The 16,913-nt window shown below is 39.5% G+C and overlaps 1 protein-coding gene across 10 annotated transcripts in view; it reads left to right on the top strand.

Moving 5' to 3' along the window:
• The window catches only part of Gmd (GDP-mannose 4,6 dehydratase), a gene marked incomplete at its 3' end in the record, with an annotated part of 108,607 nt that overhangs the window by 69,712 nt on the left and 21,982 nt on the right, over positions 1-16,913 (top strand). For 7 of the 10 annotated variants that reach the window (XM_070086988.1, XM_070086992.1, XM_070086990.1 and 4 more), the window contains 2 exon segments: positions 15,231-15,341; positions 15,779-15,895. In XM_070086988.1, the coding sequence (XP_069943089.1) occupies positions 15,288-15,341; positions 15,779-15,895 (171 nt within the window). 10 annotated transcript variants of the gene reach the window in all.

The following is a 16,913-nucleotide window of genomic DNA, read 5'->3' as shown; positions in this document are numbered from 1 at the left end:
AGGCTGGAGGCAGTGGAGATGTCATGTCTGAGGGCAATGTGTGGTGTGAATATAATGCAGAGAATTCGTAGTTTGGAAGTTAGGAGGAGGTGCGGGATTACCAAAACTGTTGTCCAGAGGGCTGAGGAAGGGTTGTTGAGGTGGTTCGGACATGTAGAGAGAATGGAGCGAAACAGAATGACTTCAAGAGTGTATCAGTCTGTAGTGGAAGGAAGGCGGGGTAGGGGTCGGCCTAGGAAGGGTTGGAGGGAGGGGGTAAAGGAGGTTTTGTGTGTGAGGGGCTTGGACTTCCAGCAGGCATGCGTGAGCGTGTTTGATAGGAGTGAATGGAGACAAATGGTTTTTAATACTTGACGTGCTGTTGGAGTGTGAGCAAAGTAACATTTATGAAGGGATTCAGGGAAACCGGCAGGCCGGACTTGAGTCCTGGAGATGGGAAGTACAGTGCCTGCACTCTGAAGGAGGGGTGTTAATGTTGCAGTTTAAAAACTGTAGTGTAAAGCACCCTTCTGGCAAGACAGTGATGGAGTGAATGATGGTGAAAGTTTTTCTTTTTCGGGCCACCCTGCCTTGGTGGGAATCGGCCGGTGTGATAATAAAAAAAATAATAAAAATAATAAATATTATTATTATTATTATTATTAGCAGTAGCAGAAATGTTTGATTCTTTGCTGTGTTCAAGAGTAAACACATGATGTCACCTTCCAATACCTGTCTGAATAGCCATTCTAATATGCAGTCATGGATGGGTTTACATTATTTATACTGTAGTTTAATAGCAAATAATGAACAAACAAAACATTCACCACACAGTGGTGGGAGGGCTGGCTGCCAGTTGCAGGGGTCGGAGGGAGGGTAGTAAGGACTCCTGGCGGTAAACTTAAATATGATTTGGAGGCTGGGAATTTGGCGGTTGGGAATTCGCGAATGTGTGAAGCCCGCGAAAGTTGAAAACGTGAATGTTGAGGGAGACCTGTATATGGAGAAAAAGAGAGAGGTTAAGAGAGTGGTGAAGCAATGTAAAAAGAGAGCAAATGAGAGAGTGGGTGAGATGTTATCAACAAATTTTGTTGAAAATAAGAATAAGTTTTGGAGTGAGATTAACAAGTTAAGAAAGCCTAGAGAACAAATGGATTTGTCAGTTAAAAATAGGAGAGGAGAGTTATTAAATGGAGAGTTAGAGGTATTGGGAAGATGGAGGGAATATTTTGAGGAATTGTTAAATGTTGATGAAGATAGGGAAGCTGTGATTTCGTGTATAGGGCAAGGAGGAACAACATCTTGTAGGAGTGAGGAAGAGCCAGTTGTGAGTGTGGGGGAAGTTCGTGAGGCAGTAGGTAAAATGAAAAGGGGTAAGGCAGCCGGGATTGATGGGATAAATATAGAAATGTTAAAAGCAGGTGGGGATATAGTTTTGGAGTGGTTGGTGCAATTATTTAATAAATGTATGGAAGAGGGTAAGGTACCTAGGGATTGGCAGAGAGCATGCATAGTTCCTTTGTATAAAGGCAAAGGGGATAAAAGAGAGTGCAAAAATTATAGGGGGATAAGTCTGTTGAGTATACCTGGCAAAGTGTATGGTAGAGTTATTATTGAAAGAATTAAGAGTAAGACGGAGAATAGGATAGCAGATGAACAAGGAGGCTTTAGGAAAGGTAGGGGGTGTGTGGACCAGGTGTTTACAGTGAAACATATAAGTGAACAGTATTTAGATAAGGCTAAAGAGGTCTTTGTGGCATTTATGGATTTGGAAAAGGCGTATGACAGGGTGGATAGGGGGGCAATGTGGCAGATGTTGCAGGTGTATGGTGTAGGAGGTAGGTTACTGAAAGCAGTGAAGAGTTTTTACGAGGATAGTGAGGCTCAAGTTAGAGTATGTAGGAAAGAGGGAAATTATTTCCCAGTAAAAGTAGGCCTTAGACAAGGATGTGTGATGTCACCGTGGTTGTTTAATATATTTATAGATGGGGTTGTAAGAGAAGTAAATGCGAGGGTCTTGGCAAGAGGCGTGGAGTTAAAAGATAAAGAATCACACATAAAGTGGGAGTTGTCACAGTTGCTCTTTGCTGATGACACTGTGCTCTTGGGAGATTCTGAAGAGAAGTTGCAGAGATTGGTGGATGAATTTGGTAGGGTGTGCAAAAGAAGAAAATTGAAAGTGAATACAGGAAAGAGTAAGGTTATGAGGATAACAAAAAGATTAGGTGATGAAAGATTGGATATCAGATTGGAGGGAGAGAGTATGGAGGAGGTGAATGTATTCAGATATTTGGGAGTGGATGTGTCAGCGGATGAGTCTATGAAAGATGAGGTGAATCATAGAATTGATGAGGGGAAAAGGGTGAGTGGTGCACTTAGGAGTCTGTGGAGACAAAGAACTTTGTCCTTGGAGGCAAAGAGGGGAATGTATGAGAGTATAGTTTTACCAACGCTCTTATATGGGTGTGAAGCATGGGTGATGAATGTTGCAGCGAGGAGAAGGCTGGAGGCAGTGGAGATGTCATGTCTGAGAGCAATGTGTGGTGTAAATATAATGCAGAGAATTCGTAGTTTGGAAGTTAGGAGGAGGTGCGGGATTACCAAAACTGTTGTCCAGAGGGCTGAGGAAGGGTTGTTGAGGTGGTTCGGACATGTAGAGAGAATGGAGCAAAACAGAATAACTTCAAGAGTGTATCAGTCTGTAGTGGAAGGAAGGTGGGGTAGGGGTCGGCCTAGGAAGGGTTGGAGGGAGGGGGTAAAGGAGGTTTTGTGTGCGAGGTGCTTGGGCTTCCAGCAGGCATGCGTGAGCGTGTTTGATAGGAGTGAATGGAGACAAATGGTTTTTAATACTTGACGTGCTGTTGGAGTGTGAGCAAAGTAACATTTATGAAGGGGTTCAGGGAAACCGGCAGGTCGGACTTGAGTCCTGGAGATGGGAAGTACAGTGCCTGCACTCTGAAGGAGGGGTGTTAATGTTGCAGTTTAAAAACTGTAGTGTAAAGCACCCTTCTGGCAAGACAGTGATGGAGTGAACGATGGTGAAAGTTTTTCTTTTGATGAAAACCCAGAGCGGTGTGTATATATGTGCTTGTACATGTATATGTAGTGTGCCCTAAGTGTAAGTAGAAGTAGCAAGATGTACCTGAAATCTTGCATGTTCATGAGACAGAAAAAAGGACACCAGCAATCCTACCATTATGTAAAACAATTACAGGCTTTCGTTTTACACTCACTTGGCAGGACGGTAGTACCTCCCTGGGCGGTTGCTGTCTACCAACATACTACCTATAATATATATAAATATATATATATATATATATATATATATATATATATATATACAGTGGACCCCCGCATAGCGAACTTAATCCGTGCAAGAGGGCTGGTCGTTATGCGAAATGTTCGCTATGCGAATTAATTTTCCCCGTAAGAAATAATGGAAATAAAATTAATCCGTGCAAGACACCCAAAAGTATGAAAAAAAAATTTTTTTACCACAAAAAAATGTTAATTTTAGTACACACAAACTGAAAAAGGCATGCACAATTACATGACACTTACTTTTATTGAAGATCTGGTGATGATTGATGGGATGGGAGGAGGGGAGAGAGAGTGTTAGTGTTTAGAAGGGGAATCCCCTTCCATTAGGACTTGAGGTAGCAAGTCCTTTTCCGGGGTTACTTCCCTTCTTCTTTTAATGCCACTAGGACCAGCTTCAGAGTCACTGGACCTCTGTCGCACAACAAATCTGTCCATAGAGCTCTGTACCTCCCGTTCCTTTACGATTTGTCTAAAATGGGCCATAACATTGTCATTGAAATAGTCACCAGCACGGCTTGCAACAGCTGTGTCAGGGTGATTTTCATCCATAAAGGTTTGCAGTTCAACCCACTGTGCACACATTTCCTTAATTTTTGAAGTAGGCACAATGGATTCCACAACTGGCATAGGCTTCTCAGGGTTAGCCCCAAACCCTTCAAAATCTTTCTTAATTTCCATACTAATTCTCACCCTTTTTACCACAGGGTTGGCACTAGAAGCTTTCTTGGGGCCCATGGTCACTTATTTTCCAGAAACAGCACCGAAAACACTGTAATAATACGAAATATTCCGAGTGTATGCTTGAATGTTACCGCGGAGGCTGGCTGGTAAACAATGGACGCGTCTCGGACGAAGGTCGCTGAGCGGGTTTTTGTCCACTATGCGGGGCAAAATTTTGGCGAACAAAGCGTTCGCTATGCGGATTGTTCGCTATGCAAGGCGTTCGCTATGCGGGGGTCCACTGTATATATATATATGTATATATATATATATATATATGTATATATATATATATAAATATATATATATATATATATATATATATATATATATACACATACATATATATATATATATATATATATATATATATATATATATATATATATATATATATATATATATATATATATATATATATATATATATATATATACAGTGGACCCTTGACTAACGATATTAATTGGTACCCGAGAAGGAATATCGTTAGTCGAGTTTTTTATCGTTAGTCGAGGCAACATGTTAGTGTTAACACATATCGTTAGTCGAATTTAACGTTAGACGATGCCATTGTTGGTCGAGGGTCCACTGTATATTATATATACAGTGGTCCCTCGTTTTTCATAATCCGTTCCTGGAGGATCTACTATAAACGAAATTTACGATTTACAAATCAATTTTCCCCATAAGAAATAATGTAAATACAATTAATCCGTTCCTGACACCCAGAAGTATTAAAACAAAAAAAATGTTTACATGAAACATACATGTAGTACATAAACAACTCATTGGGAAATGATGAATGAAACATTAAAAGCATAACACTTACCTTTATTGGAGATTCTTCTTCGTGTATGGGAGACTGGAGGAGGAGAGAGATTGGATTGTTTATAGTTTGGAAGGGGAATCCCCTTCCATCAACACCTCAGGTACCATTTGCTTTTCTGGGGTTGCTTCACTTCTCTGTTTCTTAATGCCACTAGGACCACCTTGAGAGTCACTGGAGTCCTGTCTCGCAAAATAACTGTCCAGAGAGCTGTTTCTGGCGTCTCTTTAACACTTCCCTAAAATGGCCCAAGACTTTGTCACTGTACATGTTGCCAACATGGCTTGCAACAACCTTGTTAGGGTGATGTTTCTCCATAAAGCTTTCCATCTTACCCCACATAGTAAAAATCTCTTTAATTTCTGAAGAAAGCACCTTCTTCCATCTCTCTTCCTCATCTGCAGCAAGATTCTGAGCTGCAATCTGTTGCTCTTCCTGCTGAAGCTCTTGCAGCTCCTCAGTGGTGAGCTCTTCGTTGTGGTCTTCCACCAATTCTTCCACATCCTCCAAACTCACATCCAACCCCATGGAACTCCCCAGTGCCACAATTGATTTTACAACAGACATAGGCTCATCAGGGTCAGTCCCAAACCTTTCAAAATCCCTTTTGTCAACACAATCTGGCCACAATTTTCTCCAGGCAGAGTTCAAAGTCCTGGTAGTTACTCCCTCCCAAGCCATACCTATAAGGGTTATGCAATGGAGGATGCTGAAGTGTTCTCTCCAAAATTCCCTTAGGGTCAAGTGAGTGTCTGTGGTCACAGTCAAGCACCTGTGAAACATTGCTTTTGTGTAGAGTTTTTTAAAGTTTGCAATGACCTGCTGGTCCATGGGCTGGAGGAGAGGAGTGGTATTCGGGGGCAAGAACTTTACTGTGATGAACCCAAACTCCTCGAAAATTAGGTCATCCAAGTTTGGAGGATGAGCAGGTGCAGTGTCCATTACTAGCAGGCACTTGAGATCCAATTTCTTTTCCAGGAGATACTCCTTCACACTAGGGCCAAACACTTCATTGAACCACTCAACGAAAATTTCCCTCGTGACCCATGCCTTACTATTAGATTTCCAAAACACACACAATTTACTCTTCATAACATTGTTTTTCCTGAACACACTGGGATTTTCAGAATGGTACACTAGTAATGGCTTCACTTTGAAATCCCCACTAGCATTAGCACAGAACATTAGCGTCAGCCTGTCTTTCATAGGCTTGTGTCCTGGCATTGCCTTTTCCTCCTGTGTAATGAAGGTCCTCTTTGGCATTTTCTTCCAAAAGAGGCCTGTTTCGTCACAATTGAACACTTGTTCAGGTTTCAGTCCTTCAGCCTCTATGTACTCCTTGAATTCATGCACATATTTTTCAGCCGCCTTGTGGTCCTAACTGGCAGCCTCACCATGCCTTACCACACTGTGTATGCCAGTACAGTTCTTAAATCTCTCAAACCAGCCTTTGCTGGCCTCAAATTCACTCGCATCACCACTAGTTGCAGGCAATTTCTTTACCAAATCGTCATGCAACTGCCTAGCCTTTTCACAAATAATCGAAGTCATAAGAGTATCTCCTGCTAATTGTTTCTCATTTATCCACACCAATAATAACTTCTCAACCTCTTCAAGTACTGGTGATCTCATTTTTGTCAGCATAGTTACCCCCTTTGCAACAACAGCGTCCTTGATTTCCTTTTTCTTGGCCACTATGGAACATAAGGTTGTGTAGGGTTTCTTATACATCCTGGACAGTTCGGCCACACTTGTACCACTTTCATATTGTTCAATGATGGTTTTCTTAAATTCAGTCATATTTCTCACCTTCTTTATCACAGGCTTGGCACTAGGAGCTTTCTTTGGAGCCATGGTAGCTTATTTAATACTTGCAAGCACTAAAATAAATAGAATATTATGAAATATTTCGCTGGAGCACGCAAGGGGACCTTCGCTCACTGGTAAACAATGCCAGACTGGCTGCCGCCCTGGCCCACGCCGTGGGTACGTGTCCCGGATGAACTACGACTCGCGAGTCAACCTATGAAAAGAGAGTCCATGTTTATACGAAAATATCCCTGTGATTTCTGAAATTTATGATTGCCGAGAACTACGAAAAGTGAGGGACCACTGTGGTCCCCTGCTTTTCGTAATTCCCAGCAATCGTAAATTTCGGGTGTGAAGCGTGGGTGATGAATGTTGCAGCGAGGAGAAGGCTGGAGGCAGTGGAGATGTCATGTCTGAGGGCAATGTGTGGTGTGAATATAATGCAGAGAATTCGTAGTTTGGAAGTTAGGAGGAGGTGCGGGATTACCAAAACTGTTGTCCAGAGGGCTGAGGAAGGGTTGTTGAGGTGGTTCGGACATGTAGAGAGAATGGAGCGAAACAGAATGACTTCAAGAGTGTATCAGTCTGTAGTGGAAGGAAGGCGGGGTAGGGGTCGGCCTAGGAAAGGTTGGAGGGAGGGGGTAAAGGAGGTTTTGTGTGCAAGGGGCTTGGACTTCCAGCAGGCATGCGTGAGCGTGTTTGATAGGAGTGAATGGAGACAAATGGTTTTTAATACTTGACGTGCTGTTGGAGTGTGAGCAAAGTAACATTTATGAAGGGATTCAGGGAAACCGGCAGGCCGGACTTGAGTCCTGGAGATGGGAAGTACAGTGCCTGCACTCTGAAGGAGGGGTGTTAATGTTGCAGTTTAAAAACTGTAGTGTAAAGCACCCTTCTGGCAAGACAGTGATGGAGTGAATGATGGTGAAAGTTTTTCTTTTTCGGGCCACCCTGCCTTGGTGGGAATCGGCCAGTGTGATAATAAAATAAAAAAAAAATGGTTTCGAGTTTCGTGAATCTCAACCTTTGGCAGGCTCTCTGGAACGGATTAATCACGAAACTCGGGGGTCCACTGTATATTTATACAGTGGAACCTCTACTTGCGAGCGTGTCCACATGCGAGTTTTTCCAAATACGAGCAGTCGATGGGTCGATTTTTTGCTTCCATACGCGAGCAGACCTCAAGGCAGGTTCCTTGACACTGGTGAGGGGCTCTTGCTCTTGATCTCGGGAATTGTATTTCATTTGTTTGTTGGGAGGAGGAGAGAGGGAGGACTTATTGTTTGGAAGGGGAATCCCCTTCCATAAAGACTTTAGGTAACAAATCCTTATCTGGGGTTACTTCCCCTCTTTGTCTTTTAATACCACTAGGACCAGCTTGAGAGTCACTGGACCCCTGTTGCACAAAATAGCTGTCAAGAGTGCTCTGTTTCTGGCGTCTCTTTAAGATTTGCCTAAAATAGGACGTTGTTTTGTCACTGAACATGTTGCAGAGATAGCTTGTTTCAGCTTGCTCAGGGTAGTATTTTCCCACAAAACTTTGCAACTTATTCCACATTCCACACATGCCCTTAATCACTGAAGAAGGCACCTCTTTCACTCTCTCTTCCTCCTCTGAAGCAAGTTCCTCAGCTGTGGTCTGATGCTGTTCCAGTTGACACTCTTGCAGTTTGTCAGTGGTTAGCTCTTCCCTGTGGTCCTCCACCAACTCTTCCACATCCTCACCACTCACATCCAACCCCATGGACTTACCCAAAGATGCAATAGATTCCACAATAGGTGTAGGGTTGTCAAGGTCAACCTCAAACCCTTCAGAATTCCTCTGGAGGACACATTGTGGCCACAATTTTCTCCAAGCAGAGTTCAAAGTCACAATCACAATCAATAAACAAGCACCAAATACAATGAATTTATTGTGAATTGTTTGGATGAGCTTGCAGGGTAATGTTCACTCAAGGATAAACAAAGCTAGACTGGCTCATGATACCTGCACTGGCAGGTGGACAGGTCTGGTATGCCGGCTGAAACACAGGGCACATGCCGAAACTTGGGACAAAATTTTGCTAAAAAAAGTGGTTGAAACTTGAAGCGGCCAATACTCAGGGGGGCTGAAACTTGGGGTTCCACTGTATTACCATATTTTTGCCCCAATAATAAAGTACATAATGGCCTAGGTTTGCTGTACACCAGGTATTTTAACACCATATTTGTTGGCAATACTTACCATCCATCAGTCATTGCTAATATGTGTAGATATCTGGTTATAAAAAAAATATAATATAACCATATCAGAAAACCTCTCCAGGATTCTAAAGAAAAAAAGAAAAAAACAGAAAAAAAAGAAAAAAGAAGCTGAAATAAACTAAAACCTCTAATATCAGCCAAACATTTTTCAATATCAAAAGTATTTTTGTGTTTCTATAGCTGTTTCAGACTATTGTATATCATACCCTAGGAATTATTTACCGACTGGTAAATGCAGTGGCTGGTAGAAAAAAAAAAGTCGAGATAGAAACAGTAGAAAAATGGGCATCATGGCTTAAATAATGCTCTAAATTGCATAATGTTAACATTCATAGCACAATTTCTATGCCAGCCTTGGTGAGCTGTGGATATCACTCTGCACTGGACATCCATGACAAATTTTCCCTAGATTATTTTTTAAAACGATTATCATCATTTATTGCCTGCTGGGGTCACTAAATCAGCTATTTTTTGTGTGTTTAAAGTTAAATGTGCAGGTGTGAGGAAAGCTGATTGATGCTGTGAGCATCCTACTTTGCTGGGATTTAGGTGGGAGTTAACAATTTTTTCTTCCTTCTTAGCAGTGCTTGTCCACTTTTCGTTTTCCTCCCAGCTTGGACAGTTTTTCCTCACAGGCACCAGGAAGTAGAGCTGTATTGATGCATGCTGTATAGCCCCCCAACATTCAGCACCAACATTCATAAGAAAGAACTTACAAATAAAACAAATTTGGACATGGGAAAAATCATTAATCACAGCTTGAATAAACTAATATTTATTGTTTTCAGTTTATGGTTCATGTGCCAAATAAGAAGAAATTGGGTGCTGTCAAAAATGTGTACATAAGTAATTGACACCACTGTAAAATGGCCTTTGGTAAAAATTTTGTATAATCGAATCACTTAGGTTACAGAGTACAGTGGAACCTCGTAAGTAGAGTTTAATCCGTTTCGTGACCTTGCTCGCATCTTTATTTGCTTGTTTGCAGAGTCAATTTTCCTCGTTTAAATTAATTGAAATGGAATTAATTCGTTCCAGTGGAATTCCAGGCAAAGAATTGAAGATATCTACTACTTTGAGCTTAATTTCAAGGTACTTTTCGTTGTGAAACCAATCAAAATTACATCTATTTCTGTAGTATATCTTCCATTCTATCAAAGGAGAGCAAAAAAATGAGAATGCAACTATAAAAATCATACGAAAATATACTGCTAAGGGGAGGCTAATGGCTGAGAGGTGAACTCTTTTATTTATGGTCCAATTTCTTTCATTTTTGGTGTACATTAAGAAGCATCTTCCCATCATACATTGCCCAAGTTTCAATAAGATAGTCCAACAAACAACTGAGATTCAGTTCCCTAGATGAAAAGCAAGAGCCTTTCACCAGCATCAAGGAACCTCCCTTGAAGCCCACTCTCATCTGGAAATTTCACTCGTGTCTGGAAGCAAAAAATTAACCGAGTGACTGCTCGTATCTGGAAAAACTTGCACGTGAATGCACTCGTAAGTAGAGGTTCCACTGTACTGTACATGAATTCCAAGATTTGTCTGTGCATATAGCTTGGCTGAAGGAATGGACACAGCATTTGTTGTCAGTTTCTTGAGGAACGTGTAAAGCAAACTTAGAAAGCGATTTGTAAGAAACTATTTTTGAGATGAAACTGAAAGCATCCCACAATAATATAGTCATCATAAGAAATTTAAATTTTCACAGAGTTACTTGGAGTATAGCACTATGCAGGAAATCCAAGAGTCTTATGGTTTCCTAATAGTACAGGACTGATTTCAAAAAATATTTCTGACTTTACTAATTAGAAAGAAATCCTGATAAAGTATCTTACAGTTGGGGAAGAATTTGAAAATCATGATCAGGAGGACTTTATGTTGGCCAGTATTGGTATTGGGTATCAATCAATTTTGATGGTATCAGTATTGGCTTAAAATTGAATATTGGTATTGGTGGGTATCAATTAATTTTGACAATATCAGTATTGGTGGGTATTGGCTAATTTTTATGGTACTGTATCAGTATTGACTTAAAATTCAGCAGCAGTAACAGTATCAGCAAAAATTTTGATATCATCCCATCCCTATTTATGATATAATTACTTCCTTCTTTTTATTTATGTATTTATTTATTTAATTATTTATTAAGTGTGAGACCCAGTCTCAAACAAATTCAGAATTAAGTAGGTGAATGAATTGTTCTGAGACTTTTTCCTGTTTCAGATTGCATCAGAATGATAAAATAGTTGTATTTCCTGCATTGCTGAAAGCATTACTGGTGATGTTGATAAGATAAGATAGTACAGTATTTAAGATGTTGTTTACAGGGGAAACTGGGAGTTTTGTACTGGACTTGGTTCAATTCCTCACATTATATACATTTTCTTGGGTAAATATAAGAATTAACACTGAAGCTGCATAGATGTTTACTCATGCCTTGTTATATAATTTATGAGTGGTAGTTAGAAAACAGTGCTGGGATGCTGTAATTTATGTGAAAGTGCTGTATTTTATGGCTTATTAGACTTTTTTTTTTCCATAAAATGTCTCCAAAAACCACCCTGCGTCCTATAAACTGAAGGTCAGTGATGGGAGCTATAAGTTTGGGGTGTGGGGTGGGCTGTAGCTCTCCCAGTTATGTCCAATGCTGAGCCACTGAAACTAAAACAAGTCCAGTGTTTAGCGTCTTATAAGCCGCAAAATACGGTAAATGTGCAAGTCTGAGTAGGTATAAAAACTTTTTAAGTTCAACAGCCTTTTACTGTAGATGATGTATTGTTGATTAGCAAGCTTCTTAAAGTAATGCTAGAATAAAACTTACAACAGAGATCAACAATTATAGACTCATTTCTAGCTTGCCTGTTTTTTAAAAAATATTTCAATAAAACAGTAAATAGCAATGATGGCCTGGTCATGGACCAGGCCACGGGCAATAACTCCCGGAACACTCTTCAGGTAATAATGTATAAGCAAATATATACATACATGATTTATCATAACAGGATGATTTGGATAAGCTGATCAAGTGATAAATGTCAGTGGAATGCTGAAATGTAATGGAAATACTGTAGTAGAATATAAATTGGGGTAAAAAATTAAGAACATCTGAAGAAGAGAAAGATCTTGAAGTGAAGTAACTACCAGAGTATTATCAGAGGCAGGGCCGGATTACCGCATAGGAAAACTAGGCATTTGCCTAGGGCCCCGCGCATTTGGGGGCCCCGCGGTCCAAGGGGTTCAGAGGCTCATCCAAGACTGCACACATGGTGCAAGTGCAAAGGGGTCCCTACCTAAAAAGTTCAAGTGTTTGGAGAGTAAAATTGATTTTTAAAAATTAATCAAAAAAAAAATAAATAAATAAAATAAAAATAAATAAACCTAACCATAGATGGCAACACTCAACACGCCTTTGTTTACATCAGAACAGCTTCCCTAATGTTGACATAGTGTATCGCCTTTACTTAACACTTCCAGCTACTAACTGTGAAGGAGAACGTTCATTTTCTGTTTTGAAAAGAGTGAAAAACCAGCTCCGTTCAACAATGAGCCAAGACAAATTGTGTAACCTAGCCTTGTTGACCATTGAGTCTGATCTAACAAGAAATATTGATTTTCAGAATATAATTGATGATTTTGCCAATATGAAATCCAGAAAAAAGTTTATTTAAGAACTGCCTGTGAATATAAACAATTCTTTACTTTCTTGAGTTTATATGATTTGATAGTCTTATGCATGATGCAATGATAACAATAATGGTCAGTGATTTATAAAGGGAATAATAGTGCTGTAGTGGTTATGCTGAATATAATAGGTACATGATGTCACTACTTTAATAGCCTCATCTAGTAATACTATGCTGTCTTGAGTTTATTCTCTTTAAAATGCATGATTTAACAAGATAGTTATAATGGCAGTTGGTAAATGGTTTTGGTTGTCTTGATGTACTTTCCCTATTAAATTTAATCTAAATAGCCAGAATGTATTTAATTAGACCTTAAACAGGCTCACACCGACCTCCCTCCCCTCCCCCAAGCTGGAAGGGGTCGCTTTGCTTACCCGTAACTCAAAGGGGCCCCGCCAATCTGAATAGCCTAGGGCCCGGAGACTTTTTAATCTGGCCCTGATCAGAGGACCACATTAATGCAGTGGAAAATATCCTGTGTATTGCTGGTAGAGTTTTAAATGTCTCAAATACTGGATGCACATGAAAATAAAAATTCTGAAAAATAAACTGATTTTCAAAATTGTAATGACATGATTGTCAACAACTCACAGAATGGAGTGGGGGTCTGAACTCATGGGAGGTCAGTCCTAATACTAGTAGGCCAGACTCTTGAAACTCATCAAAAGTATATTGTAACATGCCAGCCTAATACGATTAATCAAACTAGGTGTATTTCTATACGCACTAGAAAGATTATCATAGACCCCACTGTGACCACAAATGCAGGTTTTTGCTGATGATCTTCCCAGAAGCATGGCTGTGGTATGCTCTAGTTCAGGTCCCATGAGAGCCATGTGAATGACTGGTGAAACTGTAATGACATGATTGTAAACAACTCAAAGAATATAATAAAGCTTTTCAAAATGTGCTACTGTATCGTGGTGTATGCACCTAAAACTTCTTTTTTTTTTATTAATAACACATCGGCAGTTTCCCACCAAGACAGGGTGACCCAAAAAAGAAGAAACATTTTCATCATCATTCACTTCATCACCGTCTTGCCAGAGGCACACCTACACTACAATTTAAAAACTGCAACATCAACACCCCTCCTTTAGAGTGCAGGAACTGTACTTCCCACCTCCAGGACTCAAGTCTGGCTTGCCAGTTTCCCTGAATCCCTTCATAAATGTTACCAATGCACCTAAAATATAACAAAATAAAACAAGGCTTTGAAGATAGTGTAGAATAAATCCAGTGAAAAGTGTCAGTACCGCAAGCACAATTAAAAACAACACTATTTATATTCAAGGTCCATGAATCTTCAACCTTGTACTGTACCAACAAATATAGGAAATATTACAGGAATAAAGGCAGAAGGCTTTGAAGTTCCTGCAGGTTTCTGATCTAGCAGACTGTGATAACTGTAGGCTTCTTGTTGTACAGTCATCAACAGACTGGTTGATAATTCAGTCACAAGGGAGGCCTAGCTTCAAGCTTGGCATTGGATAGAAAAACACTTGAAGCTAATTACAAGTATGCCAACAGTACTCAGGAAATCGTCATGACACGATTGCAAACAAACCATAACACGGGTGGGGTTTGAACCAGCTAGAGTTCGTCATGGCCATGCTTGCTTGAGATTCGTCTGTAAAAACTTGCATTTGTGGTCACATTGGTGCCTATGGTGTAGATGAATCTTATTGAAGCTAGCTGGCCCAGTGGCTAATGTGACGGTCTGGAATTTTGAGACTCTGACCGCGGGTTTGAACCCCACCTGTGGTATGGTTTGTTTGCAATCGTGTCATTACGATTTCATAAGTCATGTTGACGGCTTTGAGGGGACTTGAGCTAGAGTTCATTATGGCCATGGTAGCAGGAGATTTGTCTGTAAAAACTTGCATTTGTGGTCACAGTGGTGTCTATGCTAACCTTCCTATGATGTAGAAATATACCTAGTTGGATGAATCTTATTGAAGCTAGCTGACCCAGTGGCTAACACGACGGTCTGGAGTTTTGAGACTCTTATTGTGGGTTCAAACCCCACCCGTGGTATGGTTTATGCCAACAGTGTGTAGAACAATTGGCCACAATTTCCAAATAGAGAAAAAGTGGTGCAGAGGAGGGAATAGGAAGTACTTTTCAAATATAGTAGTTGATGCTGTTATGGGCTCCAAAAGGAGGTACTCTAATACACAAGCATTGGAAGCCAAAAATATTTGTTCTCTGTTAAATTAACTCAAGATGGGTTACAAAAAACACAACTCTGCTTATGTAACTATATATCATTACAGTTCAGTATTGAAATTACAAAAAAAAAATAGATAATCATGTACATGCAGCTGCTCTTTATATTAGACCAGGTATTTTATTTTTAATGTCATGTATGGAATGTGCAAATACCTGGTAGTATTTTATTTTTAGTGTCATATATGGAATGTGCAAATACCTGGTAGTATTTTATTTTTAGTGTCATGTATGAAATGCGTAAATGCCTAGTATTTTATTTTAGTGTCATGTATGGAATGTGCAAATACCTGGTAGTACTGTATTTTATTTTTAGTGTCATATATGGAATGTGTAAATGCCTGGTAGTATTTTATTTTTAGTGTCAGTTACAGTATTTGTAATGTGTCCTCTTCATTATTAACTTCAAACAGGCCATAAGTGGGAAAATAAGTTATTGAATCAAGATCACTTGAGGAAGCACAACACACATGACGCCAATAACGAAAATGCCTGTAGCTCTTATTACCGGTGTCACGGGTCAGGTAACTTGCATTCAATTACTGCAAACACAAGTGTGTCGCTCTCTCGCCTTTCTTTAATGATCTATTGTTTTGTACCCACTAAGACTGTGTGAAAATTTATTCACAATGGTGGTTCTCTTCATTTCCATATCAGCACTTGGGCATGCTATACACTCACTGCAAGCAAGAATGATGCTATGTATTTTTGTTGTCCGCTCTACTACTGTAATTGATTATGCTTGCTTTTTGTTTTGACTATTATTTTGTCTTTTATAACCACTCATTTACTTTTTATGTCAGCTTTTTTAATGTGTTTTTATATTGTTAATCATCTCAAAGTAATCATTCCTTTTATACTTTATATGAAAGCTTTTAAGTTGTGTGGGTTATTTTGTTACAGTGTATCTTGTAATATTAGTTAAACAAAGATTTAAAAGTTATATGCATTAATGTTGCAGGACGGGTCTTACTTGGCTGAACTCCTGCTTAGTAAAGGGTACCAGGTACATGGTATCATTAGGAGATCATCATCATTTAACACCGGTAGGATTCGCCATCTGTATGAAGATCCCAAGGTAGGGGAATGTTTAATATACTGTATCTCATATTTCGGTTGTGATGTAAAGCTTTTATTGAGATTATTTTTAATTCTCAGTAAGAATTACAATTGATTTAAAAACATTAGAAAGATTAAAAAATTTATTGGCAAAACATTTGTGTAAACCCAATGTGAATATTTGTGACTGCGTTTGTGATTGTATATATTTCTCATATCCCTTTTTTATCTTTTTTTTTGTTTTTGTTTTTTGTGTGTAAAATTTGCTAGTACTATAAGCAAGTTTAGTAAATAAATATGCTTTATATGTAACACAATATAGAGCAGTGTTTAGTATAATACCTGCCCACAACTTAAGATTTACAGTGGACCCCTAGATTTCATCCTGTGCGGAAATTGTACAATTCGGATTTCGACCAATATTTTCAGCAAAATTTTACCCCGGGTTTTGTACATCCGTTTGGAAATCAACCATACCAGACGCGTCCACCTGGGCCACTCATACGTTTGTGACTCACTCTTGGGTACATTAAATGTCTTATTTTACGATAATATATGCATTTTCATTAATGCATCTATGATATTTTCTCCAAAATTATATAAGAAACACATTACATAGCATATAAACATGCCTTTGTTACTTGTTCACTAAGAGTGCCCCTCGAGTCTTAATGCCATAGTAATAATACTAATACAGTGAACCCTCCCTTTTCATTGGGCTCTGTTTTCGCAAATTTCAGTTATCACCGACTTCGTAAAAATATTGGCTCAGTTTTTGTTACTTTCCTCCGTTCTCGTCAGTGGTATGGAACACGTCTGAGTATGCCCACGTGCACACAACCTCCAACACATGCATTCTGAGACAGTTGCTTTGTTTCTCGGTGAGTGAACATTATCCTGCGAGGTCATAGGAAACATTTTGTAATAATTCATTGTTTTTTGCGCTTGTTTATTCTGTGTGACTTAAATAAGCCACTATGGGCCCAAAGAAAGCTGCTAGTGCCATTCCTTTGGTACAGAAGGTGAGAAACACGATA

Source organism: Cherax quadricarinatus, chromosome 20 (assembly GCF_038502225.1).
Source record: "Cherax quadricarinatus isolate ZL_2023a chromosome 20, ASM3850222v1, whole genome shotgun sequence".
Classification (NCBI taxonomy): Eukaryota; Metazoa; Arthropoda; class Malacostraca; order Decapoda; family Parastacidae; genus Cherax; species Cherax quadricarinatus.
This window is presented reverse-complemented; position numbering and strand designations above follow the sequence as displayed.